This window comes from Ammospiza nelsoni, chromosome 17 (assembly GCF_027579445.1).
Source record: "Ammospiza nelsoni isolate bAmmNel1 chromosome 17, bAmmNel1.pri, whole genome shotgun sequence".
Lineage (NCBI taxonomy): Eukaryota > Metazoa > Chordata > Aves > Passeriformes > Passerellidae > Ammospiza > Ammospiza nelsoni.
Window position 1 is genome coordinate 15,900,057 of NC_080649.1, and position 26,830 is coordinate 15,926,886.

Below are 26,830 nucleotides of genomic sequence, written 5' to 3' on the forward strand. Positions count from 1 at the left end.
CCTCACAACCCCTCACAGCCCCTCACAACCCCTCACAACCCCTCACAACCCATCACAGCCCCTCACCGCCCCTCACAGTCCGTCACAGCCCCTCACCACCCCTCTGTCAGCCCCTCACAACCCCTCCATCGCCCCTCACAGCCCCTCACGACCCGTCACAGCCCCTCACAGTCCGTCACAGCTCCCATCAGCCCTCACAGTCCCTCACAGCCCTCCACGGCCCCCACCACCCCTCACAGTCCGTCACAGCCCCTCACAGCCCCTCACCGCCCCTCACCGCAGCGCCGCTTGGCCCCAGGGCCGCGGACGCCCCGCGCGCTCCCGCCCAGCCCGGCCCGGCAGGACCGCGTGCGCGCGCCCGTCCCACAGCTGCCGCGCCCTCTGCGCAGGCGCGGGGCCGCTCGCGCCCCCGGTCCCGCCGGACGCGGCCCGGAGCGGCGGAGAGCGGTGAGGGTGCGCGGGGCTCCGGGAGTCCACCGAGGGGGGTGGAACTCGGTGTCGGGCGGTAGCATCGCGGCAGCATCCTCCGGCGAGGGGCCGGGAGGGAGCCGGAGGGGGCCGGCTCCGAGGCTGGCCTTCGTCAGGCCCCCGTGTCCGGGCCGCGGGTCGCTGGCTGTGCTCTAGACCAAGGACCAGCTGCGGGGGAGGCTCGGGCGCGGCCCCAGCCGCTGTGTCTGGCCGTGGGCTCCGGAACCCAGGCCGGAACCTCCGGGGGTGTCGGTGACCGGAGAGCGGGCGCTGGTCCCTGCGGCGAGCCGGTCGTGGGGGCTCTGGGCTGCGCCTGGGGCTGGCTCGGTGCGTGGAGGGGCTGGAAGATGTTCGAATGGTTTGTGCGAGCCCCAGGTGCCGGGCAGTGCCTGAGGATCTGCCCGCTGGTGAGGCTCCCCCGGCACGCACGGTTTACACCTATGCTGCCAGCCCACCCCGCAGCGGGCAGCGCGTCTCGGCAGGGAGAGCTCGCTAAGCCTGGCTCTTGTGTTCTGCAGCCTCCGCCTTCAATGTTTTTGAAATTTCTGTAATGAAAGTAGAATTTTGTTGAGAGTTTGTTTTCACCTTGGTCTTTCCGGCCCATGCTTCAGTGAAATTTGCTGCTGGAATATTTGGGCTGGCGCACTGTTAGCCACCAAACACCAAATTTAGAGTGCTGCCTGGGACCTGCCAAAATGCTCCCCAGCCTCTCTGGGCCTGTGAACAAGCGAGCAATGGCCGGGTGGATGCAGCTGATGCTGATTCTGGTCCCAGGGCAGCGGGAGGGAGGACTCCTCTCAGGTGCTTGTGAGGAGAGGACAGTGAGACCTTCTCCTTTGAACTGTATTATCTCAATCCTTGTGTTTTTATGTCCAATTCCTAAAAGAAGCTGGAGCATCTGAAAGCTTTTCTGGCTTAGAGGAAATCCCAGGATTTTCAGAGCATACAGGAGTACCCAGAGCATAGAAATAACATGGATCATATCTAGGGCACTGTATTACCAGAACAGGGGATTCCCTGGTGTTGGCATTTCCTTCTCTCTGTAATCACTAGCTGTTAGACTGTTGCAAAAGACTTCTCCGAGGTGGTTACTCAAGAACAACAATGATAACTCTAGTTCAAGGATTCCAGCAACATTTTATAGTAACTTTTTGTTCCTTCCAAGCAATACCTGATACTTATATCCTTTGTATTTTTCAAAACAGCTGTGGGTAGTATTGAACAATAATTAGCTGTTGGGAATCCTTGTACTGAAAGTCTTTTCTGTCATTAATATTTGAAAGTTTGCAGGCGTTCCCATGGCCAGAAATTTTAACTCAAAGATAAACAGCTTTCTCCCTGAGATTTTTTGGGTTGGTTTATTTGTTGTTTGTTTGTTGGTTTTGAGGGGGTTGTTGTTTTGTTTTGTTTGAGATTTTTTGGTGGTGGGGGTTTTGTGGTTTTTGTTTTGTTGTTTGTTTCTGAGGGGTTTGTTTGTTTGTTTGGGGCTTTTGGGGTTTTTTGCTGTTAATGATTAAGTGCTGCCAAGTAAATGTTTCTAGCAGGCTGTTTGTGGATCCATCACATATTTAAGTACCTCTGCTCTTCCCAGCTCACTCCTTTTTTTTGTGATCTTTGTTTTCTCCCTTTGGTTGTATTTGCTTATTTGTTCTGTTAATCTGAAATCTTTAAGGGCCTCCATCCTCTGATCCCCCTGTTATTTGGACTGTAAAGAAAATGGGAAAAGAAGCTCTCCCTGTACTAAAATAACTGTCCATGTATTTAAGGCAAGCAAAGCAGTCCACACTGCATGGGTGTCTCACCATCTCCAACACCAAGGTTATTGCAGTCTGATATTGCATTGTTTAGACATTATTGTTGGCTTGTGTTGTTTGCATTGTCTGGCATTTGTTTAGGTTGTAAGTGCCTTTGCTTTAGTGCTGAAGAGACACACAGGCAGTGACAGCACGTTACTGGTAACATGCCATAGCTTAGGTCCTTGCTGTTCTGCTTCTGCAGAATTCCCCCTGCCTTCCCTGTCAGGTTGGAGAGGCAGCTGCAACTGCTGCTGTTGGGATGTGTGGCTGCATGCTCAGGCACAGATGAGTCTGTGTTACCACTCAGAATTGATAAACTGTGTTACTGGTCTGAAGGAAAAGCAGCTCCTTTTATTCTGTCTGTACAGCCTTGAATCAGGACTAAAGAACTACAATTTTTCGCAAATTTGTTTGGGGATGCCTTTATTTTCAGGTTTATTTGCAATAGTCTGACACAATTGAATGGAGGTGCAGTAGGTTTTGCTGCAGAAATGGTGTTCTTGAGCTATTTCCTGCTTTGGTGCTTGACCAGTCACCTGATACAAAAGTAGATCTTATTGCACTATAATTAATGATTGACTGGCTTGGAGTCCACATGTGTTGGTGGGGATATGTGCTGGTGAGGTCCTGTTCTGGACTCGAATGTTTTAAAATCCCTGACATTAATGGAAGTGCTTGTAGCTGTGGTGTTCATACTCTTAGGCTTTAACAGAACTCATTGTTTCTCCTCTGCTTAAACTTCTGCAGTTAGAGAACAATTGCCTGAACTTTCAGAAATGTTGCAAAAGACCATGAGCTGTTGATTCCCAGTGTCTTGTGAAGGAGACTCAGGAGAAATCTGGGTGACTGCCAATGTCTGTGTTAAGGAGTGTGCTGAATGATGTTTGAGGTGCAGGCAGCTACATCACCACAGAACCACAGAGTGCTCTGCCTTGGAACAGCCCTTAAGGCCCATCTTGTTACACCCCCTGCCATGTCCAGGGATGCCTTCCACTGTCCCACGTTGCTCCAAGCCCCATCCAGCCTGGCCTTGGACACTTCCAGGGATCCAGGAGCAGGGATTCCAGCTTCTCTGTGTCTGCCAGGGCCTCAGCACCCTCACAGGAAAGAATTTCTTCTGAAAATCTAATCTAAACTTACTCTCTGTCAGTGTAAAATCCTTTCTCCCTCTCCTGATTATGTTGTCAAATAAGTGTAACTCAGGTGTAGCTGCCAAAATTCAACACTTCATTATTTTGTTATTTTTTATGGGGAAAACAACTTAAAGGAGAAATAAATCGTCCACAAGTACAAGTGTAGTGACTGTGTTTCAGAAAACTTGTACTGTTATTGCCAAATCTGCTATGCTGGCTATCAACATTTTGAAAAGAAAAATAACATTCAGATTAGTTTGAATTTTTCTACCTAATAGGACAAGGGCCAGATACCAACTCTCAGTGAATCAGCTGTTCTAACCCCATAGTCCACTGCATATGATCAGAGTGGAGTTGGGTTTGTTTCAGAACTGGTGATCCAAACACTGCAGAGCTGGAATTTCAAAATCATGTACCTGTGCAGCAAGTACCTATTAGTCCCTGGAGGAGAGACATTTTCCAGAGATTGCCTATTTAATGTAGGCTTTGTACATCCTGTAGAGAATCAGAGGGGGCTAAAAGTATTTGTGACACAGCCGCCCCAAGTAGTAATCCTGCTTGTGATTTTAGAGACTGAAATGAGTTGTTGATGCTGCAAGCACTTTGATAATGTGGTTATTTAGCTGTTCTCTTTGGTGAGGGTGTTTGTCACCTTGTTTTCTACAGCACAGTTTCAGGAATGAAGGTTGAAGCTATGCATGCAGATAACTTTTTTTTTTAAGCTGTGGAGGTCAGTGGTGCACCTGATGCATATCAGTGTTGCCCAGTGCACTGCTGAAAAAACAGTCTAGTTTTTACAGGTTATTTTTCACCTCACAAACAGACCAAACAGAAGGGAGTAAGTTATAAGAAGATCTGTACAGTCACAAGTTCTAAGATAAGGGTTAATAAAAGCCCTTCAGTCTGAGTGGCAGAGGAGTTTTGGGATTCTTTTTGTTTAATAGTTTTGTTTTGTAATATCTTCATTCTATAAAGAAAATCTTTGTTTTCTAACCTGGATGTGGAGACAGGACTCTGCTCCTGGTTTACATTTCAGTATGCCTGTATCCTCCGGGTGAGAGGCTTGGAACCCATTGGCCGGGGCAGTGCCACTGGAGAGGAGCAGGTGCCTTGTGGGATGGAGACAGAGATCTCTGCTGCAGGTCAGGAACTTGGGGTTTATTGCACAGGGCCTGGGGGCAGGGCCCTGCTGGGAGTTGCCAAACACAGCTCAGAGCAGGCTGAGAGAAGAGAGGGGGGAGAGAGGATGAGAGGGTGAGAGAGCGAGGTTCCCATTACAATACAATAAATCATCTTCTGTGTTGAATATTCTAATTCTTACTAACCGATCTAGTACAAGATACAAATCCTACAGCATTTCCATACAGCCTGTAAGAATCATTACATTACCATACTGTGTTACATTTTAAACTCTATAAACTGCTCTTTGGACCCCTTCTGCTACTCTGACCCTTGGGCCTGCCTGCAAGCAGAGGGTGTTGTTTCATCAAGAGGGGATCACCTTCAGCTGGACACACCATTGTTTTCCAGGTGTTCAGTAACTGAGGGATCTCAAAGCTTGCTTTCATTTCAGTCTCGCTTATAGTTTCTATATTCTCAAAATCTTTTGCCACACAATCATATTTATAAGGCTTTCCTGTTTCATCTTCCTCAACAGTGTGTCAGGTGTGTTAAATCCCTTCAAGTTTCCTCAGAGCAAGCACATGGGTACAGAGCACCCTCAACAGCAAACCTTCCTGTAAAACCTGTGCCCTGGATTCTGAACTCTATGACAGAGCCAGTCACCCAAAGTTCTCTCCCCAGAAAGACTGGAAGATTAGCAGTATAGTATACACTAATAGTAAGATTATAAACTTGGCAACCTGTCTGTTGTGATTTTGAAATCACAATCAAAGTAACGCAGGACTAGTGTGGGATTTCATACTCATCAGTTTTTCATTACAAGGTGCTGTTTCTGAACATTTGCTGCCACACAGGAGTGTTTGTTGCTATTATTTTAATCAAGCATAAGTTTAGAAAGATGACAGAAATAAGTACCAATATACAGCAATGTGTTGTTCCAGTTCCCCAAAGTGGAGCTTTTGGATGAGCTTAGGTTCTCTTTTGCTTGTAAAGTGTTGTAGGTGTCTGAATATCTCCCCTGTGTAGGGTAATCTACACTTGGTTTCAGCAAAGGGTAGTCCATTACAGGGCATACCAAATTATTGAAGCTTTTCTTATGAGCAAGGACAGAAGAAAGGAAAAAAATCTGTAGGGTTTTGCAGGGCTGCAATAAAATTAAATTCTGACTAAAATGACAGCTTTAACTCCTTTTTATAGACTCATCTTATTGTAAATGGCTTTTGCTTTCCAAGAGAAAACTGCTGTGCCCTTATACTTAATGTAAACAATCATGAAATACTCTGAGATAATAAGGTTTCCCTTCCCTGTTTTTAGCTGCTGGCTGAAGTATTGGGAGCACAGATCTCCCCTGGAATAAAAGCGTTGTGGGGATAACTGTGTGCAGGAATGAAGTGTACATCTCCATTTGCTTACCACACATACAAGAAGTGTGTGTAGTGATTTCCATATGCTCAGCATGGATAAGGATTTGTGTGCTCCCTTACACCAGGGTTACAGCTGCATCCACACCTTTCCCAATTTAGGTGCACCTTAAGCTCTCCAGCACTGCCCCTCAAGTCTTTATATGTTCATGTGTTGTTGCGCTGAGGACGTCTTAAACCACTATCAACATGTATTATCAGTTAATTTTCCAGAAGAATTAAACTGGCATAAGTATCCACACAGATACTTGATTTTTTTTGACTAAATTGTCTTTTTGTTCTGTTTTAAAGATGATATGGGGAATTGGAATGTTGGCTGGTTTCCTTAACAGACTTTAAGTGGCACCATTCATATTTTGAACCTTTCTCAAGAGAGAATGTCCAGCAGTCATCTGTGTGGGTGTACTTTTGATAAGTATTAATATTGTGGGGAAAATTATTCTGAGCATTAGTTTTTAAAAATGACATGTGTATTTGTTATATTGTATATATATATACAATATATTGCCATGCACTGGGAAAGGCTTCTTGGCAAACATCTCTCCTAGGGAAGCCCTTTCCGGGTATCTCAGATTGTGTCTTCTGCTTGTAAAAATATACCTGTGTTTCCATTCATGCTGTGAACTGCTGTTCTGGACCTGAAGAAACTCTAAATGTAAAAGAAATAACACATGGCTGCATGTACCTGTAAAGTACATGTTCCTGCACCCTCTGGTTTAGATAAGAGGAAAATAAATAAATCAGTGTTTGACAGAAACCAATGCAGTCACTGTGTCTGAGAGAAGAACATATCATCAACAGATATTTAAATATGTTTTTCTGCCAGTAAATGTAGTGGAAAATAGTCTCAAGGTGATAGATGTCAAACTGACAGCATCCAGTGCAACAGAGGGGGAAAAGGGATTTGTATTATTGTGTATGGATTTGATACCATATCAGGTTTATCACTGACAGTCAACACTGTCTTTGGTTCTACGTTGGAAGTACGTAGTTGACTGTACTTCCAAACAGAGAAAGATACAAGTGTTATGGGAAAGTAAAAATAATAAGACCAAAGATTGTATGTTCAGAGTCAGAGGTTGCTTTGAGGGGATACATGTTTGCAGTTATTTCCATTTTGCAACCGAGGAAAGACAAATAATTAGCACAACATGAAGGATTTTTTCAGCCTTACCATTTGAGAGGACCAGAAGGAAAACTCAGACTACGTGGTCAGAAAATTGTGTTGATCTTTTTGCACTACTTTGACAGATATCTTTTTTATAATGAATCATTTTTAATGCATCATGTAAGATAGTTTTGCGGTTAAGTGCAGTTTTCATCTGGAGGGAAAAAAGGTAGGAATTACCCTCTCTTTAATTTTGCTGTTTGTTCCTTGAGTGTTTTTATGGTGTAGGCAGGAGAGAAAGCTACTGATCTATGGCTTTGATAACATTTGCCTCCAATATCCTCTTACAATGCTCTGCTCTTTAGCCTTTTTGGACCTTTGTGGAGCCATTAACTATTTCTTTCCTCTTACATTTTTTCAACAACAATATGTTGTGTTTTTCCCTAGACTTTTATCTTGTTGGGTTCTGTGTGTGCCTTTTTGATATCTTACTGCTCACAGCACCCACAGGGACATCAGAAGTGCTTGTGTCATCCCAACCCAGAGATGGAAAGGAGGGGTTGCTTTGTAAGTGCTTGCAGCTATGAGATGTATATAAATTAGATGTTAGGAAGAAATTCTTTCCTCAGAGGGTGCCAGGAGAGGCTGTGGCTGCCCCATCACTGGAAGTGTCCAAGGCCAGGTTGGATGGGGCTTGGAGCAACTTGGAATAGTGAAAGGTGGCCTTTTCCATGGCAGGGGGTGGAATGAGATGATCTTTAGTCTCTTCTGACCCAAACTGTTCCATCATTCTATGGCATACTCATTCTCCTAAATATATGCTACTATCACTTACCTGTCCAGCAGTGAGGAAGTGCTGTGTCTGAATATGCGTCTGAACTTTAATGAAGTGCACAACAAATTAATTACAGATAATTTAGACTGTTTAAGAAGGTGATAGTATGTTCCTAAGAAAGAAAACATGGGATTCTAGGACAAACTCTGTTACTGTGCTTCATACACAGTGGTGATATCCCAAGAGAAATCATCTAAATGCCTAAAAGTATTTGCCCTGTAGAGTGCTCTGATATCAGGTCTTTATCAGTTACTTGGGAAATTGTGAGGACTTTGTCCTTAAAGCATATCAAAAACCCAGCAGGAAGCATCTAATAATCTGCTATCACACTATTGCTAAACTTGTAATAGAACATTGTCAGGAATTTTATTGTGGCACCCAGCTTGTGAGTGCAGAGTGCCCAGGGCACAGAGAGATCGAACTGCATTTAACCACGTTAAAGCAATCCATCGAGCTCTGTGTACTCTGCTGGAAGGCATCATCACTGCACAATGCAGCTACTGCTCCCAAACACTGCATGACATGAGATGGTCGCTTTCTGATGCTAAATGGAGTGTTTAATTCAAGCTTTGAAACACATCTGTGTTACCGGGCTTGCAAGGGTTCCTCAGGGGTGAAGAGATAGACGAGAATCTTGACTCCATGATCAGAAGGCTGGATTTATTATTTCATGATATATAATACATTAAGACTATACTAAAAGGAATAGAGAGAAAAGTTCAGAAGCTTGCTATGCTAAGAATAGAATAGGAATGAATAAACAAAAGAGCTCTCTTTGATTCTGTCCCAGAGAGAGCTTGGTCTTTGATTGGCCCTTAATTGTAAACATGGAACATGGGCCAATCACAGGTGCACCTGTTGCATTCCACAGCAGCAGATGACCATTGTTTACATTCTCTTTCTGGGGCCTCAGCCTTCCAGAAGAGGGAAAAATCCTAAAGAAAAGGTTTTTATGAAAAGATGTCTGTGACACATCTGCACCAGGGAGGGGAGGCAAAGTTACCATTGAGGCTGTACAGTACTTGTGATCAGGAGGTGTTTGGGTGCAGGGGGAGCAGCGATGTCCAGTCTTGTTGCCAGATCCATGTAGCAGAGATGTCAAGGGTGCTGCTGTAAGTCCAGCATTGGGAAAGCTGCAGGATGCACTGAAATACTGGGAGAGGAGAGAAAAGCTGCCTGCCACTTGGCTTTTGTTCTGCAGTTACTACTACCTTGCTGAGTTGCTTTGTGCTTCTGTCAGACTTCTCTTTATGAAGCAAACATCTCAGAGGTGATTGAGTACCCCTCAAGAATGGAATTCATCTCAGACTTTTGGGGTTCATTTCCTCTTACTGGGAAAAGGACTAGTAGCAAGCAGTCTTGAGGAAGCAGTTCTCATTATCTCTTCATGTGCCTTCTGCATGGATTAGTTGCTGCACAAGGTTATGAAAAAGAATAAATTTGAGTCTTTTCCATGCCTACAACACCAGTCAGAAATATAAACACCAAAGGATACGCTGCAGGTCTGGGGGATTGCGTTACTCTTGATTTGAAGGGCAGCAAAAAGGAAAAATAGCTTTCTATTAGAACCTTAAAAAAATGTCTGCTAAAATGTTGGTTGTCAGTATCTAACTGTGTCTGTACTTAGCAAAGAGCTAAATCCAAGGTGGTGTAACTGCTCATGCACGAGAGGAAAAATGTGATTTTCAAATTTGGTAGTTCCTGTTATAGAGCAACTACACTGGATTAAAATAAGTGTTTTAATAATCTTTTAAGCTGTAGGCAGACTTTCAGAATACAAAGTTGCAAGAATACCGAAATGGAATGGGGAACCAGGATCTCCTGATTAATTATTGCTCGGGTTTTTAGGACACTCTCTTATGTTTATTAAAAGCAATATCAAATAATGTAATCGCAGGCTTCAGCCAAAGTTGGAATTATTTTTAAGAAGTTAAGACTGTGAATATGTCACTACTGTAGAGTATTTTATGTGCTCTCACTTTGAAAAAATAATTGCCCTCTGAGTTAGTTGTGGTTCAGATATTTCAGTTTCCTAGTTCCTGCATTTTGTAAAGAAAAAACAAACAAACCCCTTTAATAATAAGATAATTATTCTAAATAATAAAATTGTTGAACTTGCCCTCAGCCATGTAATCTTTAGTAAAATTGTAAGCTTATATTCCCCATACTGAAAGTAAGTAATAATTCAAATCTTTTTTTTCTGATATGTTTTTAAACACTTTCTTAGAATTTTTCTTTGTAGACAGTATGGGAATTTCCCTGTCACACTTGGCTTCACTGCTGTGTGTTTTATACAGATTCAGACAGTTTTCAGCAGTCTTCTGAAAGCAGCCAAAAGACAATGGGAAGAGCTAAGGGAATGAAATGGAAAATGTGGCTAGAATAGCAAGCTAAATATTTCCTGAAAATTCAGTCACTGACTTAAAATCATGCAGGTTGCTGTGGTCTTTGCTTGGGTTTAAATTGTAATGGTTGCTTGCCTGCTTCAGAGTTTAAACTTAATCTTGAAAAAGCTTTTGCCTGTGCTGCAGCCACTGTTGGCAGATCCTCAGTATGCTTTTTTCTGGTTCTACTTCTCACTTGGGTACTTGCCTTTTTTTTTTTTTTTTTTTTTTTTTTTTTTTTTATATTGCACTTACCTGAAGAGCTCAGTTAAAAACTAATACATTTAACAATCCACAATTGCAGGGTAGGTACTAAGAAGAAAGCTCTTTCTCCTGGTCCTGTTCTTCTATGTTAATTCCTACTTTTTTTTAAAGTCAGTCTGATTAGAAAGGATAATGACCGCTTACTCTTAGTACAGAACTTGAAAGTTTTGTGGCTGCTCAGAGAAGCTGTAGCTGCCCCTGGATCCCTGGAAGGGTTGGACAGGGCTTGGAGCAAGCAGCCTGGCATAGTGGAAGGTGTCCCTGCCCATGGCAAGGGGTGGAATGAGATGAGCTTTAAAGTCTCTTCCAACCCAGAATGTTCTGTGTTTCTATGGTTGTTACAAATAATGCCTTTTTTTTGTTTTGTTTTTTTGTTTGTTTAGTTTTTGTGGGGTTTTTTTTAATTTGTTTTGGGGTTTTTTTTGCTACTTTATCCAATGCCCTTATCATTCTATGCCAACTCATACTGGAGTGCATTTCAGTTCTGTGCTGTTCAGGTGCTCACCCCTCCTGGTGTCCCTGTCTCCAGTTAGGGGACATTTACCATAACATGACGTTGACTTCTCTAAAGCAGGAGGGAAAGTGGTTTGCTGCAATAAGAGGCTGTAAATGAGTCTCTGCCTGCCTATAGCCATATCTTTATATATACATTTTATTCTGAAATGGTTTTTTCTCTTCTGCCTGTCTTACCCTCCTTTATATGGAGGGGTAAGCAAGGTAGCTCAGGTGAATATGGGACTTTGTGGCACAACTGCAATCTCACACAGCCATCCTCCAGTTTTACCCCTAACTGAAACTCCAGCCTCCCTCCAAATACAATTCTGTACTGCCTGCTCATTTCCTTGTGGTGGGAGGGATGGGCAGGAGACAGCCCTGACTCACTGGCTCTTGACTGCTGAGGGTGACATCTTCTGTCTCCTCTTCCCAGCAGCCCAAAGTTAAACATTGCCCTTTACCAGAAGAGAAAGAACTTGCCTCACAGGAGAGGGGGAGGACGGTTCAGAAAGAGTTGAGGAGGAGTTGAAGGCTGGCTGGAATTTTCCTGAGATTTCTTGGGCTCTTCTGTGGCAAGTAAATCCTCCCTGTCTGAGGCCTGCTGGCTTACAGTAGCTGCTGGCAAGGTATCAGGAGCTATGCACCATTACACTGGAGCGCACAAGTTCTGTTGGTTTTGCAAGCACAGTTAAGAGCTGGTCATGCTCTGGCAGCCCTGACAATGCCCAATTACTTTGCTGTCACTTTTTATTGCAACATCTAGACCTGTGAAAAGTATAAGCAGCCAGACCTACTTGCAGACCCCACAGATTTATCCCAGCCAAAAAATGTATAAAACTGTGAGCTCAAATTAAAACTTCTGGCAGTCTGACTGCCATGGATTTCAATGAGCTTCAAGAGCACACATTAATGAAAGTCATTAGTTCCTGGAATGGGCAATAATTGCTAGAGTGAAAATGTCTGTTTGATGCAGCCTCTAAGTATGCCTGTGTATGTTAAGAAATAAGACAGGAGAAGAAGGTTTACAGGGGAAAAAAGAAAAAGCCAAAATGAATCTGGGTGTCTTAGAAGTTGTCTTACATGATGAACATTTTACTTAACCCTCCCTAATATAAATCTAAGCAGGTCCCAAGGGACGATGGCAGAAGGTAGAAGCGTGCTGGAGACACCAGCAAGCACAAGGCAGGGATAGTTTCTATGCTGAAATGTCCAGGAACAGAATGATTCATGCTTCCCATGCTTTTGCCACTGCAAAGTAGGATTAAATTTCTCTTCTACAAAAGGACGTTATTTTAGGATTTGTATTAAAAAGGAGTGTTTCTGTGATTCCCAGGTGGAGAATTACTGAAAAATGTTCACTTCCCTGGAGCTGACATTGGCTCTGCGATGGACGGGTGTCCTGCTGTTACGGGATCTGCAGAAAACACATGCTGAGCTCACACGGAGACCCCACAGCTGAACCCTGTAAGATATCTCACTTTCAGAACGGGAGTCAGGACTATGTGTTGCCTCCTTTAATTACAGCCTGAGAATTGGTTTTAGATGTGGAAGAATGCAACAAAAAGAAATGGTGAGCATTTCTGTATCGCTCTTACACTGTAAGAATGATGATCTAAAACCAGTGTTCTTTTTATAAAAAAGCCCTGAATTAAATATAGTAGAAAAGAGCCATCCAAAAGCGTTCTCTGAAAGGCTCCTGCATGCTGCTGCCAAACTTTTGAAAGAGGAATTAAATTTGGGACTTTCAGCATGTGATTCCAAAATACCCAGGTTAGCATTTACTCAGAATCTAGAACTGTCTGGATTGGCTGCTATGGCTGCTTCAGGCAAAATGTTTGATTTCTTTTCCAAAGGTGCAGCTATGAGGATGAGATCTCATCTTGATGGTATATCTTCCTTAAGAGCTTCAAATCATTTTAAAGCACCTGATTTATGGAATGTAGCAGCGTGGAAAATGGATGGTGTTTGCTGCTACCTTCCCAAAAGCATCTTCTGAGAAAGCCACGTGGGCGGGCACAGACAGTTCCTCAGTCCACACTCACACCACAGATAGGTCAACAAAAAAAGATGGAAAAGGTGTCTGTGTAGAGTTCCAGCAAGGCTTATTGTAGAGTCATGCTGGAGGAGTCCAGGGACAGAAGACAACGAAGCAATGCAGTGTCCTGGGTTAAGTATGGGGTCAGGGGCAGTACAAGGGCAGGGCAGAGGGCAATGACCTATAGGGAAGGGGCAGGGTAGAGGGCAGTGACCTACAGAGAGCTGAGGTAAATTAGCATAGTGCTGCAGAGCACCAAAGGAAAAAACCTTTTCCTCTCACCCTAAGCAGTGAGGCATTCTCAAAGCCTGTGGCAGATTCTTCCAGGGCATTAGAAGTTCCCTTAATAGGCTCAAAGGCCTCCAGAATGGAAAAGCATGCCAATAAAGGTCAAGTTCCATGTGTTTTTCAGTGTATCAATACTGGAATGGCTAAGAGTTCTTTGGAGGCCTTTCAGTAAACATTTTCATTGCTTTAACCTTGCTATGTAACTTTTTAATTGGACAGAACAGTTTTATGGGCCTGTTGGATTTTATAGGGATTGTCTGCCTTTGCAGTGTGCGGCTTCCACAGCCGTGTTTGCAGCTTCAGTTGGACACTGAGGGCACACGGGCAGAGGTTCCAGCACCCAGCAGAGCTGCTGCAATAGTGGAGGTTATTGTGCATCCCCTTCTGGCTTTGCACTGGCTGATTAAAGCTGGTTTGGATATAGCCTTTAGTGGTGACAGCCACACTCTCTGCTGAGACACGGGTGTGTTTGAACCTGGAGCCAGCAGGTAGATCAGGTAAACCTGGCACAAGGCACTAGAGGCCAGAACCTGATGTTTCAGCTCCTGGTGCTGTCACAAAGGTTTCTGTGGCATCTCCAATGGGAGAGCTGTTGTGTGCCCCTGTCACAGAGCATGGCCAGCATCCAGAGCAGCACTTAGAAAATCTAAGTGCTTTAATGAAGGTGTTTGAAACTGACTTGACCCTGTGCTGCAGTCTGGAAGCAGAGTTCTTGTCCTGCACAAGTCTCTCTTCTGGCACTAGCAATGATCTGGCTGACTGTACAGCTGCACACTGTCATTGAAGTTGGAAAAGACCTCCAAGATTGAGTCCAACCTTTGACCAATCACCACCCTGTCAACTAGATCAGAGCACTAAGTGTTACATCCCATCATTTCTTGAATGCTTCCAGGGATGCTTCTTGAACACTGTTCAGGGACAATGATTCCACCACCTCCCTGGGCAGCCTGTTCCAATGTCTGACCACTCTTTCCATGAAGAAATCTTATCCAATGGAAGAGGAAAATTGTACCAGATTAACAAGCTAGTCTCGGTGACTCTGTGGTCACACAAGTGCTATGACAAATAAATTACTTGGAGGACGTGGCTGTGGTTAGTAGGAGCACAGTGTATCTCCTCAGTGGCCACACTGTCTGAGAACAGCATACACTACCTATGAGACTGCATCCTTCTAGTATAAGTTTCACTTTATACTTCCCCAGAGAATTGGAAAGAGAGGTTGCAAATTGAACATACTTTGCAATATTTTTTTTTTCAATGGGAGTCTTCTGTTCTCTTAAGTAGGATGTTAATGTAAAGGTCCATGCCTCAGCTTGGACTTTCAGTTAGGGAAATTAATTTCATGGAGAGATGTCCTCAGGATAGCCTCTTGGCTGGCCTTTGATCAATTACTGCAGTAGGAGTTACTGACAGAATGGAAGAAAAGTTTGGCTTAAAAATAAAAAGGCATCTTTAACTTTCTTTGCTTTAGAAAACAGTTTTGCCTTTGCAGGAACAAGTATGCACAGATCTGGGTTCATAAAGAAAATAAGACATTATCTGTTACTCAAATGTCTGGTTTTTTACTTCCCTTTTGCAGAAAAATCCAAGAGTCCATCGATGACTTACTAAAGTCTCAGTTTTCATGATTTATGTGATTTGCTTCTCCGGGAGCCATGGATGAATACAGCCGCTTTGTGGACTGGGACAAAATGGATGTGAGTGCCCAGAGCCAGGACACAAAAGAGCTCACCTGCACAGACTTACATGAGCTCAAGCAGCTCGCCCGGCAGGGCTATTGGGCCAAAAACCACTCTCTGAGAGCCAAAGTGTACCACAAACTCATCAGCAATATCCCATGCCGTACAGTGACCCCAGATGCGAACGTGTACCGGGACATCGTGGGGAAGATCATTGGAAAACGCAGCAGCAGCTCCCTCCCACTGCCAGAGTTCGTGGACAACAGCCTGATCCCCACGTACTGCCTGAACGCGGAGGGCGTCGGGGCCGTCAGGAAGATCATCCTGTGCGTCGCCAATCAGTTCCCGGACATCTCGTTCTGCCCGGCGCTGCCCTCGGTGACCGCGCTGCTCCTGCACTACAGCAAGGACGAGGCCGAGTGCTTCGAGCAGGTCTGTCGCATCCTGGCTTGCAATGACCCCTCCAAGCGGCTCATCGACCAGACCTTCCTGGCCTTTGAGTCCTCCTGCATGACCTTCGGGGACCTGGTGAACAAGTACTGCCAGGCAGCCCACAAGCTGATGGTGGCAGTGTCCGAGGACGTGCTGGAGGTGTACTCAGACTGGCAGCGGTGGCTCTTCGGAGAGCTCCCCATGGTGTACGTTGCGCGCATCTTTGACGTCTTCCTGGTGGAGGGGTACAAAGTTCTCTATCGTGTCGCGCTGGCTCTTCTGAAATTCTTTCACAAAGTCAGAGCTGGGCAGCCCATGGAGTCTGACAGCATCCAGCAGGACATTCGAGCCTTTGTGAGGGATATCGCCAAGTCGGTGTCCCCAGAGAGGCTCCTGGAAAAAGCCTTTGCTATCCGCCTGTTCTCTCGGAAGGAGATCCAGCTCCTGCAGATGGCCAATGAGAAGGCTTTGCAGCAGAAGGGCATCACAGTCAAACAGAAAAGGTAGGACTCAGCACAGGTAACCTGAGCAATCTCCTGAATTTTCCCAGTGTGGGGAGCAGTCCTGGCTGACTGGTGGGGAAGCTCCACTGGTGCATGCTGGTGTCTGCTGATGCACTTTCTCTGCAGAAAAACTCAGCAGCTCCAAAATCAAGTGTTGCTGGGATTGTAATGGGAACTTTAAATGAAGTACTATGATACAAGAGGAACAGAAGTTTCTTGTAGTTTGCTCAATTATGAATTTATATGGGTATATATTAATTACAAGTATCATATCTCAAAAGTGTGTTTCATAAGCACTTTTCAAACTAAAAGGCATTTTAGCAAAGTTGGTGTAGTGGTTTTGGTTCGCCAGTTTGAGATTTCCTGACCAACACACCAATTAATGTAGTGTGTCTAGTGCTGGCTAAATGCTAGTATAATATACTTACTTATTTCCTGCTATGAGGTAGGATTAGGAGGAAGGCAAAGAAGACTCAAAGCTTCAAAAGGGTGTAAAGAAAGCTTTATTAACAGTAACTAAAAGAAAGAATAATAAGAATCAGAATAAAACCTTTAGAACACTTATCCTCCCCCCTACAACCTTTTATTTCCCACTCACAACATACAGAAACAATTCAGTTTATCACTTCTAGAATAGTCTTTCTTCAGTTCACTTAGGCAGAGGAGTCCCTCTTGTCAATTTATGGAGACTTCTCCACAAGAAAGCAGTTCTCGTGGCTTTTAATTTCCATGAACAGCAGCTACCCAGAAAATCTGCGATGGTGAAGTCCTTCCCATTTTTCACAGCTTTTCCCACAGCTGTGTTTATTGGGATTGTCAGCATATGGTGTACTATTTTTAGGATGAGCTGTTCAAGAGCAAAGGTTTTCTATATCTATCTCTGAGATTATCTTCATCTCTAGGAACAGAGGTCTTCTTCTTCTTTCCCTGTCTTTCTGTTCAAGCTTCTCATAGGATCACAGCTACTTTTAACATCTGCTTACTATTGTATTATATTACAGAATGCTATACTAAACTATACTAAAGAATACAGAAAAGATACTTAGTGAATGCTAAAAAGATAATAATGAAAACTCGTGACTCTTTCCAGAGTCCCAACACAGCTTGTCCCTGATTGGCCAAAGAGTGAAAACAACTCACAGCAGAAACCAATGAATCAATCACCTGTGGGTCAACAATCTCCAAACACATTCCAAAGGAGCAAAACACAGGAGAAGCAAATCAGATAATTATTGTTTTCCCTTTTCTCTGAGGCTTCTCAGTTTCTCAGGAGAAAAATCCTGGGTGAGGGCATTTTTCCAGAAAATGTGAATACCATAGCTTGCTGCAGCTTGGAGGCCTTTGCTCATATCTACAATTTGAACGCTTCATCTCCCCATATTTTTCAATGAGTCACAGGGAAAAGGAGTCTGATGTATCAATTACATCCTTCTCCATAGCTTTACAAGAGGATTTCAGCCCTAAGATCAAGGCATCTCCTCATCCCTCCCATCTGGGACTTGACTCTTTCTTTACTGACCTTGGTGTCTTCATGTTGTTCTTCTACATGTTCTCACTCTGTCCTTTTCTCTCACCTGAGGGAGGACGGAAGGTTTGCAAGTCTCATCTGTGCACTGAAAGAGTCAGTGTCTCACCCGGGGCCTGCAGGTGCTCACCTGAGGCCGGCAGAGCTGCGACTGGGCTGGGATGGGATGGGATGGGATGGGATGGGATGGGATGGGATGGGATGGGATGGGATGGGATGGGATGGGATGGGATGGGATGGGATGGGATGGGATGGGCCGGACTGGGCTGGGCTGGGCCGGGATGGGCTGGAATGGGCCGGGCCGGGATGGGCTGGGCCGCGCTGGGGCAGGGCCAGGATCTCAGCAGCCAGGCCAGAGCACAGCAGCAGCATGGCCGGGGGGCCGTGGCTTCCCCTCCCGACGGCGGCAGAACCTTGGCCGAACCGGCCCGGCCCGGGGCCGCTGCCAGGGCCCGGCAGAGCCCAGCTCAGCCGGGGCTGGCGGCGGGGCAGGGCTCAGTCACAGCAGATGCTGCAGCCCTGGCCTGGCCCGGCCTGGGCCCCGCGGCCTCCCCTGCCCCTGCCGGCAGCCCATGGGGGCCCGGCCCCACGGCAGAGCCCACCCGGCCCAGCCGTGACAGGGAGGGGCCGGGCTGGCCTTGTGACCTGCTCTCAGGCCAGAGCAGAAAAAGAGAGAATTCCCGGCGTTTTTCATTTGTAACATCGGCGTTCACAGAGGCATGTTCAGCTTTCTAGTGGTTTAACAAAGGGTCAATATTCAACACCGCTCACTGATTGGTTTCACCAGGCACAGAGGAAGCTCTCAGCAGCTCCAATGATAAAACCAGCACTGATAAATTACTTGGAAGAAACATACCCAAAGAAATGTGGAAATTGATTCTTAAATGTGATATTATTTGTATAAAATGTCAATTTGATGCTGCCCAGTACTGTGAATTCAGCAGTTTCTTTAGTGTAAGACACTGTCACAGCTGAGAACATTGTGCCTGACTGCAGAGCTGTTTTAACAGAGCAAGGAAGAAATATGTCTTATTTTCAGGTTACTTTTTAAATAGATTTGGCTGCAAGCCTCCTGGAAATCAAGAGTACTCACAGGTAGGAGGTGACCTGTTTTGTGGCAGGTTCATGTACTATTAGAAAAAATAATTTTGAAAGAACCATGGAAGAGTGACTATACAGATCCAAGAAACTGTTGCAAAATCACAAGCTCTTCTCAGAAATAAGGGGAGGAAGAACTAACTCTGAAACCAGTAAATGAAATCCTGCACTGATGTGACAGTAAAAGTCATACTCATAAAACGCTTAGCTGAAAGGCCTCTCGATGGATATAGAAAAGGCACCGATATATTAATCTGAACAAAAATAGCATCTTGGCAAGTGCAAATGTATGTGCAGGTAAGTAGTACATGTTCTGTTTTTCCAGAGGCTTCTGACAGCAGAAAACTTCTCCCAACAATTTCTGAACTCTCAAGTTCAGAACTGTTGTACAGTTTTATGAACTGCCCTCTGAAGAGAGGTGACTTCTCAAAGTCCCCTGGGTCAGTGAGTGTGATATCTGGAATTTGGTGTTCTAGACACACAGTCTCACTTTCTCTAAATCTCCACTGATGTAGTAGGATCTTCCAGCCAGCTGTGTTGCTGAGTTAGTTACAGTGGTTGCAAAGTTACCATTCCATGGCATGGCAATACATACTCAGTACATTTCAGCCTAAAATATGACATAAATGTTAGCTGAACCTCCTTCATGTGTCTACATACCTGGTAAGCTCCCCCTGGTCTCTTCCAAGGGTTAATTTTTTAGACTCACAGCTTGTTTTAGAATCAGCTTCAGTATTTTCCTGTCAGTCTCAAATATTTCAAGGTCTTTAGCCACTGGATTGTCACACTAGAGGCAGTTCAGACCTTTGTATTTGAAACTTGTAGCAAAATATTGACTCCTCTATTGTGTTTTCCTGTGGGGAAGTTCAGGAGAGTTGTAATATCCTTGAGTATATTGTTTAAATTGGAATTAGAGCTTTAAATTTAAAAATAAATAAATAATTTAAATAAACCAGAGAAAAAGAAAACATGCATCAAGCAACCACAGACGCTCCAAAAGCTCCTGCTGTGTTAAATGTTGCAGGGAAATTCTCACAACAGTGATGCTTTCAAGGCAAAATACAGTGATATGCCCAAATAAAGCCAGTAGTTACTGCTATGCCAGGCAGAGTTGTCACTGAAAAATTTTCACCCTCTCTTGGCTACCTTTGTAAACCCACTGAAATTTCTCAATGTCCCCAGGCACAGGGCTGCTGGGAGTTTGGCTTGGCTCAGTTTGGGTCCCAGTGTGGGCAGATGGAGGTGCAGGAGAAGTGAGCTGTTCTCCAGTGCTCCATGGGATGCCAGTCAGTTCTTTTCTCCCCCTGTTTGACCTGTGCAAGGAGAAGATGATTTATTTTCCCATCACATAACAAAACAGGAAGAAAATAAAAATATAAATGTTTTAACCTGTCTGATTATTTTTCAGTGCTTGATGACTCAAATCAAACCTTGCTTTGTTTCTCTCCAGGCTCCTTTCACTTTCTTTGTCATGGATGTAGGAAGTCACTGATCTTTTCTATCTTTTTTGTCTTTCTTTTTGTATGTTCTCCTTCTGTCCATTCCATCTCCACTGCACCTCTCCTGTATGCAGTCTTGCAACTCCCAAAAGGTAGGTTAAAACACTGGAGTCTCTGCACTTTGCTCATTCCTGCTGTCTTTGGCTTGTTGTTTTTTCCAAGGTGATCAATACTGCTAACATTGGGGCAGGAGAAGCAGGCCAGCAATCAGAGCACCAGATTGCTGTGCCACATCTCCAGAATACCCTCCTGCAAAGTTAGTTCATAGCACCTGCAAAGCTGTGAGAACAGGGGTAGTGGGCCCAGGGGCACAGCACTTCAGACACCAGTACACCTGTGTTTTCCAGAGTGGGAAAGAGTACTGTAATGGAGAAAGTTCATGCTGGGATTATGGTTATGGCTATAAAAGGCCTTTATAATAATGGTCCTTTCTACTCTGGAAGAAAAAAATGTCATTTTTTTTAAACATCTCAACAGCTCAGAAGAGCTGTTAGGTATCATCCCAACTCCAAACCTGGTATATGCTGTTGCATTAGGTGTGAAATATAGTCAACTTTTTATCTTCTTTGGAAGCTTTCTGCAGTTAATTGGAAAATTTTTGGACTGATCCCAACTAGACACACTCCTAAAAGTGACCTGTCTCTATTTACAGTAGTTTATATTTACTTTTAAGTAGGTTGGGGTTTTTTAGAGCCAAGACAAGACTTTTTCTGTGTCAAGGAGGTCAGAGTTACTCAGCCGTAGAGCATTAATGGTTAATGAAGTAATTTATCAAGTCTTGGCCTGAAAAGTAAATCTTAAAGAACAAAACCCAGTGAATGGATTGTGATATCTGATAAGCAGAGAACTTGGAGAGAGAAAGGCTGCCCTGTGAGTATTAAATATCAGAGAAGTTTGGGTTTAAATTCATGCCTTTGAGAATCCTCTGGCCTTGCTGCAGGTGCCCTGAGTTAACTTTAGTGAGTGATGAGCACTAACATCTGTACTAATTTATAAAATCAAAGCTGGAGTTAACTTCCTCATGTTTTCATGTTTGAAAGAACACCTTAAGAGACTTAGCAACGCATGTTTCATACCATAACTTCTTTGTTGAGGATTTTACCTCTGATAAATCAAAAATCTGTTAATCCCAGTCAAGCGAATCTTCAGCATCTGTGTATTATTTTTGCAGTTAGGTTGTTCTGAAAGTAGCAGAAAGGCTTGATTTATGCTAGGAAGCAGTTTGGATTTGAGGGGACTTAGGGAGAGCAGGATGTCTGTTGACACTGATCTGGACACAGGATTAAGTTTCAGGCTTATATATCACAAATTACTTATATAGCTATTTATGACTGAAAAAGAAATCTCCTTTTACCACACAATTATGCCCTCACTGAAATTATAATGGATTTCAAGATTAATGCATCTCCTCTAAGATTTGACCCAGGCCAGAGTAGAGAAGGAAGGTGCCATTCAGTGAGTAATCTTTGGAGTTGGGGATTTTTGGTTTTTTGAATAATACAGGGCACATCCACTTTGACAGGTGCCACTGCATGTCCTCAACCTTGGCTTTACCTTTGGGAGTTTTGAGGTCTCTGAAGCACATAGTATTAATGATAATAGCTGGAAAAGCAACATTTCTATGAAATTAGCAAACGCTGCTTTATTAAACAGTAATTGTGCTGGTTTTCAAATCTAATTCCTTGGAATAATAGCAGTTGAACAAGTCTTTCTAACATCAGCAATCAAGAGAAGGTTATCATGTCAATCCCAGTAACTGAGGAAAACACTAATGCAGGTAAAACCTGAGTTTGTTCAGTCCTAGTGGTAGACTTTAATGCTGTCCAAATTTACTGGTCTCTCAAGCTGCAATGTTTTCACAGATGACCCAGAAAAAAGTGGAGTGGTGAAGGCTAAACTGAATTTTCCTCAGTAAATAAAAACCAAAACACTTGGGTTTTTTCATGGCCCACTTGTGTTCTGTTCATTTTCACTCATTTACTGCTTTGAAAAGCAACTACCAAAGTGAAGGAGATGATTTTCAGTGTCATTAGATAAATAGTGTTAAAAATGAAGATAATTAATACAGGTTAGATGTTTGTAACTAGTTGCAATTAATACAGATTGGATACTTGTAACTAGTTGCAATCTGGAACTCCCCCCAGAAAAGTTATTTTTTTGCTCAGCAGCATGGAGTTTGGTTTGATAGGTGCAAGCTGTATGTGGCCACTTCTCAACACAGGGTCAGGTTTCAGTCTCAACCATCTGCAGCTGTGATTTGTTACTGGGAGATAACACATCATTTTGTTTCACATTCTTAGGCCATGTTCTTTGGTTTAACTAGATGGTGCCATTAAATAGAAAATTATTTACTGTGATAGTCAAAAGGCAGGAACTGTATGCCTGGTACAGTTTTAAATGGTCAATACAGTGGTAAATTCTTTCTAGTAAATCAGAAAGATCTGTTTGAAAAGGTGATACTCTGCCTGCATTAAAGAGTTGTGGGAAGGCACAGAGTACTGAAGGAGATGTGTTCAGAATGCTGCTGAACAGGCTTTGAGAAGGGTTTGGGTAGGAAAGTCTTTAAATCAGGTTATAGTAGCCAGGAGAAAGAAAAAGTATGAAAGCAAAGATACTCCGAGTGAGAGCCTTTTGGAAAAAAGAACTGGAGTTTAGTTGCCCAAACAGTTCACAGAAATGTGAAAGATGTACAGTCCAGGTACACAAATAATTCTGAGACTTGCTTGAGGTGTAAATTTAAACCTGTATTATTAAGTCTTAACCTATTTATCACCATTGCTTTCCTGCTGGAAATTCATTCTAATAAACAGTTGACTGCCCTAAATATTTTTTAATTCCTTAAATGTGGAGGGAGGAAAAATCTTAATTTCTGCTGAGCTGAAACCAAGTCTTAGTCTCTCAGCTCTGTTCCATAATGATGTCAGTTTTAGCTGCAGACCTGCCAGAACACAGAGGATGGGACCTAAAGTAAGATTCTGAACATGGAGGTTCAAGGCTTAGTCCCTACTTTGTTTCAGTGGATCTCTCCTTTGCCTCAGACTGCTGTGTTTAAAAGTACAAATAATGTCCCTAGTCAGTGATACTGGAAGTTTTAAAACCCATAAATAGTTACAGCTTGCCTAATAGCTGCCCACAGAAGTTCCTTGCATTAAATAATGCAGGGTAGCAATGCAAAGATTGATTTCATTCAATTGGCTAAAATAAGCAGTAATGAATAGTCACTTCATTGAAAATGCTGACACCAAGGTGCCTACAGTGAATTCCAGAAAGCAGCTCCCAGTGTCTCCAAGCAGGCACTGCTCTGCATTGCAAATGCTGCTGATTTTTTGGTACTATGAGCATGAAAAATAAAAAGTTTATATCTTTTGTATGTTTTAGGGAGTGAACTAAGGTATCCAGATCCATGCAGATGTACAATACTGAGGGCCCCTTCATGATCATCAAACTGAGAGAAAAGAAATGTGTAATTGTCAAAAAAACCCATCAGAAATAGGCAAATACTTGCACCCAAACCCTTGCATGCAGAGCAAAGTAATAAAGCTTTATTTAACACCTGGCTGCCCAGTAATTCAGTGACTTGTGTAAATTCTGTGTCCTTGGCTGTCTCCATTGCATTTTAAGCATTTAACATAGACTGTGGAAGCAAATAACATCTAATCCCCAGGCTCTGGGTTTGCGTGCTTGTTTAATTTGAGAAATGAAGACTGGTTAAGATGGTGATGATTGTTACCTTCAAGTGTTTAAAAGCCATGAATCAATCCTAACTGTATCAGACCCTTCTGGGGGGTACAGGGATTTCCTTCCCAGTAGCTCCATCTGTAACCATGATCCCAGGAACATGTTTGTTTCATAATGAAGTGGAAGTCATTGGTAATTACATGTTTCCAAGAGGTGGAACTTCTCAAAAGCTTCAAATATTTGCCTTGGATTAAAATTGCTTACCCTGGTAGTACTGATTCCTCTAAAGTTTCTGGGGGGTTTAGGAATTCTCTAGTCACACAATATGGGCAGGACTTCAGAGGTAGAAAAAATACTACCCCTTCCTCTCAGATCTTGTCTGTTTGTTTGGGTATTCTGTTCTCTGTGCTTAAACACAAGTGCCAGAGAGAATTAAAAACAACAAATATAAGGCCATGGTAATTTTTAGTGGCTCAGTGTTGTGTCCTCTGTGTGTAAAGGTGCAGGCCACAGCTGCCATACAGAGGAATAGAAAATACAGTCAAGCCAGATCTCTGCCTCTGAGGATTATGTTAAATTGCAGTAAGTTTATTACCTTCACCAGGTCACGACCACCTAACTCCGTGGACTGGAGCTTTGACCAATAATTTATATGCTGGAGTCTGTTAGCATTCAGCTGTCTTCTCATGTTTCAGTTCAGTAATCTGAAACTTGTTAAATTATTGCTTCTCGGTGTTTTGTGTTGTATTTCTCAGGCAGAATGTGCACTTGGCAGTTCATGCTGAGAATTTCAAATCAGAAATTGTCAGTGTGAAGGAGATGCGGGATATCTGGTCATGGATCCCAGAGCGGTTTGCACTCTGCCAGCCCCTCCTGCTTTTCACCACCTTAGAACATGGCTGTAGTCTGAGCAGGTAAGGAAAACCTTCTTCTCTCTTCTCTACTGTAGGGCAGAAAGGAGCAACTGATAAGTATTTGATGGATTGACAAAAAGCCCATTCTTAGTCAGGATTTGATCTGAAGAATATCATTAAGGATGGAATATAAATGTGACAAATTCCTGTTGCCTGTAGCATTTGACTGGGATATTTCCTATGCCATAATATTTTAAACTATTCAAGATCAATTGGAAAAGTCAAACTTGGATCACTTCACAGATTCTGCAGGTCTGAGTCTGGTTCCTTAAAGGTTTGAATGGTTTAAGTCAGTGGCTGCTCTGCAGGCACTTTTGATAGATAACCACATTCATACTGATCCAAGGAAGAAGAGAACTGGAAACTGGAAATTACCTATGAATGATTGGGGGGGGGGGGGTTTAAGTGAGATAAACTAGATGTGAGTTGTCCTTGCACCTGGTATGGAACACTATAACCCTATAGCCCCTAATAATGACTTTGACATCCGCAGGTACTGAGGCAGGGAGTGACCTGCTCTCCCAGCCTTATATGCCTATGAGGAAAAGCAAAAGCAAGCAAAGAGAATGCATCTCAGTTAATTTCCTTCAGGACCTAAAGCCCTTCAAACATGGTCATCAGTCCTAGGCTTTTACAATCTTTTAGGCTGTTTCAATTCAATATGCTGTAAAAGGCTGCAGTTCATCTAGGTAAGCTTCTAGTTATTCTTCAGAGACATAAACTGTACAGGGGACTGAGTAGAGAGCAACTGCTTGATAATATTTGCTTACACTCAGCTATATTATTTACATGGACTGTATAAAGTATTTGCAGGAATATTCTCAGTCTTCAGGTGGTTTTTTGCCATGGCACCAGTTGGAGAAGGAGGCAGTGCCTGACGTTGAGGAGGAAAGGAGCTGCAGTTGGTGGCAGTGGAGGGCTCACTTTGTTGTGCTCTGCACTTCAGGTTCTATTCCCACAGCGAGGGACACGAACCAACTCTGCTCCTCATCAAGACAACAGCGAAAGAGGTGAGTGAGGCAAAAGACAAGTGATTAAATTGGTGTTTGGGCAGTCTGTAATACTGTGCTGCAACACACAGCTGTTTATAATAAAAGGAATAAGCAAGCTTTGGCTTGGTTTTGTTAAGAATCCATGCTTTAAATTATTCTATTTGTTGGTTATAGAAGTATGTGTTCTTGGGCAGACCTTGCAAACCAGGTCTTGGTTAACTGCTTTTTCTCTTGCAAGTAGTGTGGGGTGATGGACTAAAGTAGCTCATTTTGCTCTTGGACAGACTGAAATGCAGAACCAGAGGGACAGAGTGGGAATTGTGCTAAAGTTATGATTCATAGAAGACATTTTCATTTTCTCAAGGATATGAGGGAAGAAAGTAGCAGAATTTAAATGGTATGAATAATGTTAGACTACATGATGTGAAAACAAAAGCCTTAGTTCATCTCATTCTTGACTGGGAAAAAAATAAGCCAAGAAAGCTCTGAGAACCTGAGGAGAAGTGCACATGTCCCTTTTTTCTGCTCCTGTGTGTGACAATATTGGACAGCATAACATGAAAACAGCAACATGGTTGTTTAAAAAATTAATAACTAACCAAGAAGTCTTCCCAGAACCTTCTCAGGAGGGCACACACGAACTTCCTGTAATGGTGTTGTTGTCTGTACCACTGTACATGACTTTTAAATATTCTTCATATAACATTAAGCTATTACTGCAGCCTTTATTCCTGCTTATTACTGTGGGCTTTATTCCTGTCTATATAGAATCACACAGAATTACTGGGTTGGAAGAGACCTCAAAGATCATCGAGTCCAACCCAACCCCAACACCTCAACCAAACCCTGGCACCTGGTGCCACATCCAGGCTTTTTTTAAACACATCCAGGGATGGTGACTCCACCACTTCCCTGGGCAGAACATTCCAGAACTTTCTCACTCTTTCCATAAAAAACTTTTTCCTAATATCCAACCTGTATTTCCCTTGGTGCAGCTTGGGACTGTGTGCTCTGGTTCTGTCAGTGCTGCCTGGTGAAAGAGACCAACCCCAGCTGAGCACAGGCACCTTTCAGGGAGTTCTAGAGAGTGATAAGGTCACCCCTGAGTCTCCTTTTCTCCAGGCTGAGTGCCCCCAGCTCCCTCAGTGGTTCCTCAGAGGC

The 26,830-nt window shown here is 43.5% G+C and overlaps 1 protein-coding gene across 2 annotated transcripts in view; it reads left to right on the forward strand.

Annotated features, from left to right (window-relative positions):
• Nucleotides 1-389: 389 nt before the first annotated feature.
• Nucleotides 390-26,830, forward strand: part of TBC1D24 (TBC1 domain family member 24) — a 37,105-nt gene continuing 10,664 nt past the window's right edge. Inside the window, exons 1-6 of one of the 2 annotated variants that reach the window (XM_059484518.1) lie at nucleotides 390-447; nucleotides 12,360-12,490; nucleotides 14,929-15,963; nucleotides 20,160-20,177; nucleotides 24,519-24,677; nucleotides 25,624-25,687. In XM_059484518.1, coding sequence (XP_059340501.1) covers nucleotides 15,005-15,963; nucleotides 20,160-20,177; nucleotides 24,519-24,677; nucleotides 25,624-25,687 — 1,200 coding nt within the window. In that variant the 5' untranslated portion in view covers nucleotides 390-447; nucleotides 12,360-12,490; nucleotides 14,929-15,004. Of the gene's footprint in view, nucleotides 448-12,359; nucleotides 12,597-14,928; nucleotides 15,964-20,159; nucleotides 20,178-24,518; nucleotides 24,678-25,623; nucleotides 25,688-26,830 lie in introns of both variants that reach the window. The other variant, XM_059484517.1, reaches the window with a different exon arrangement.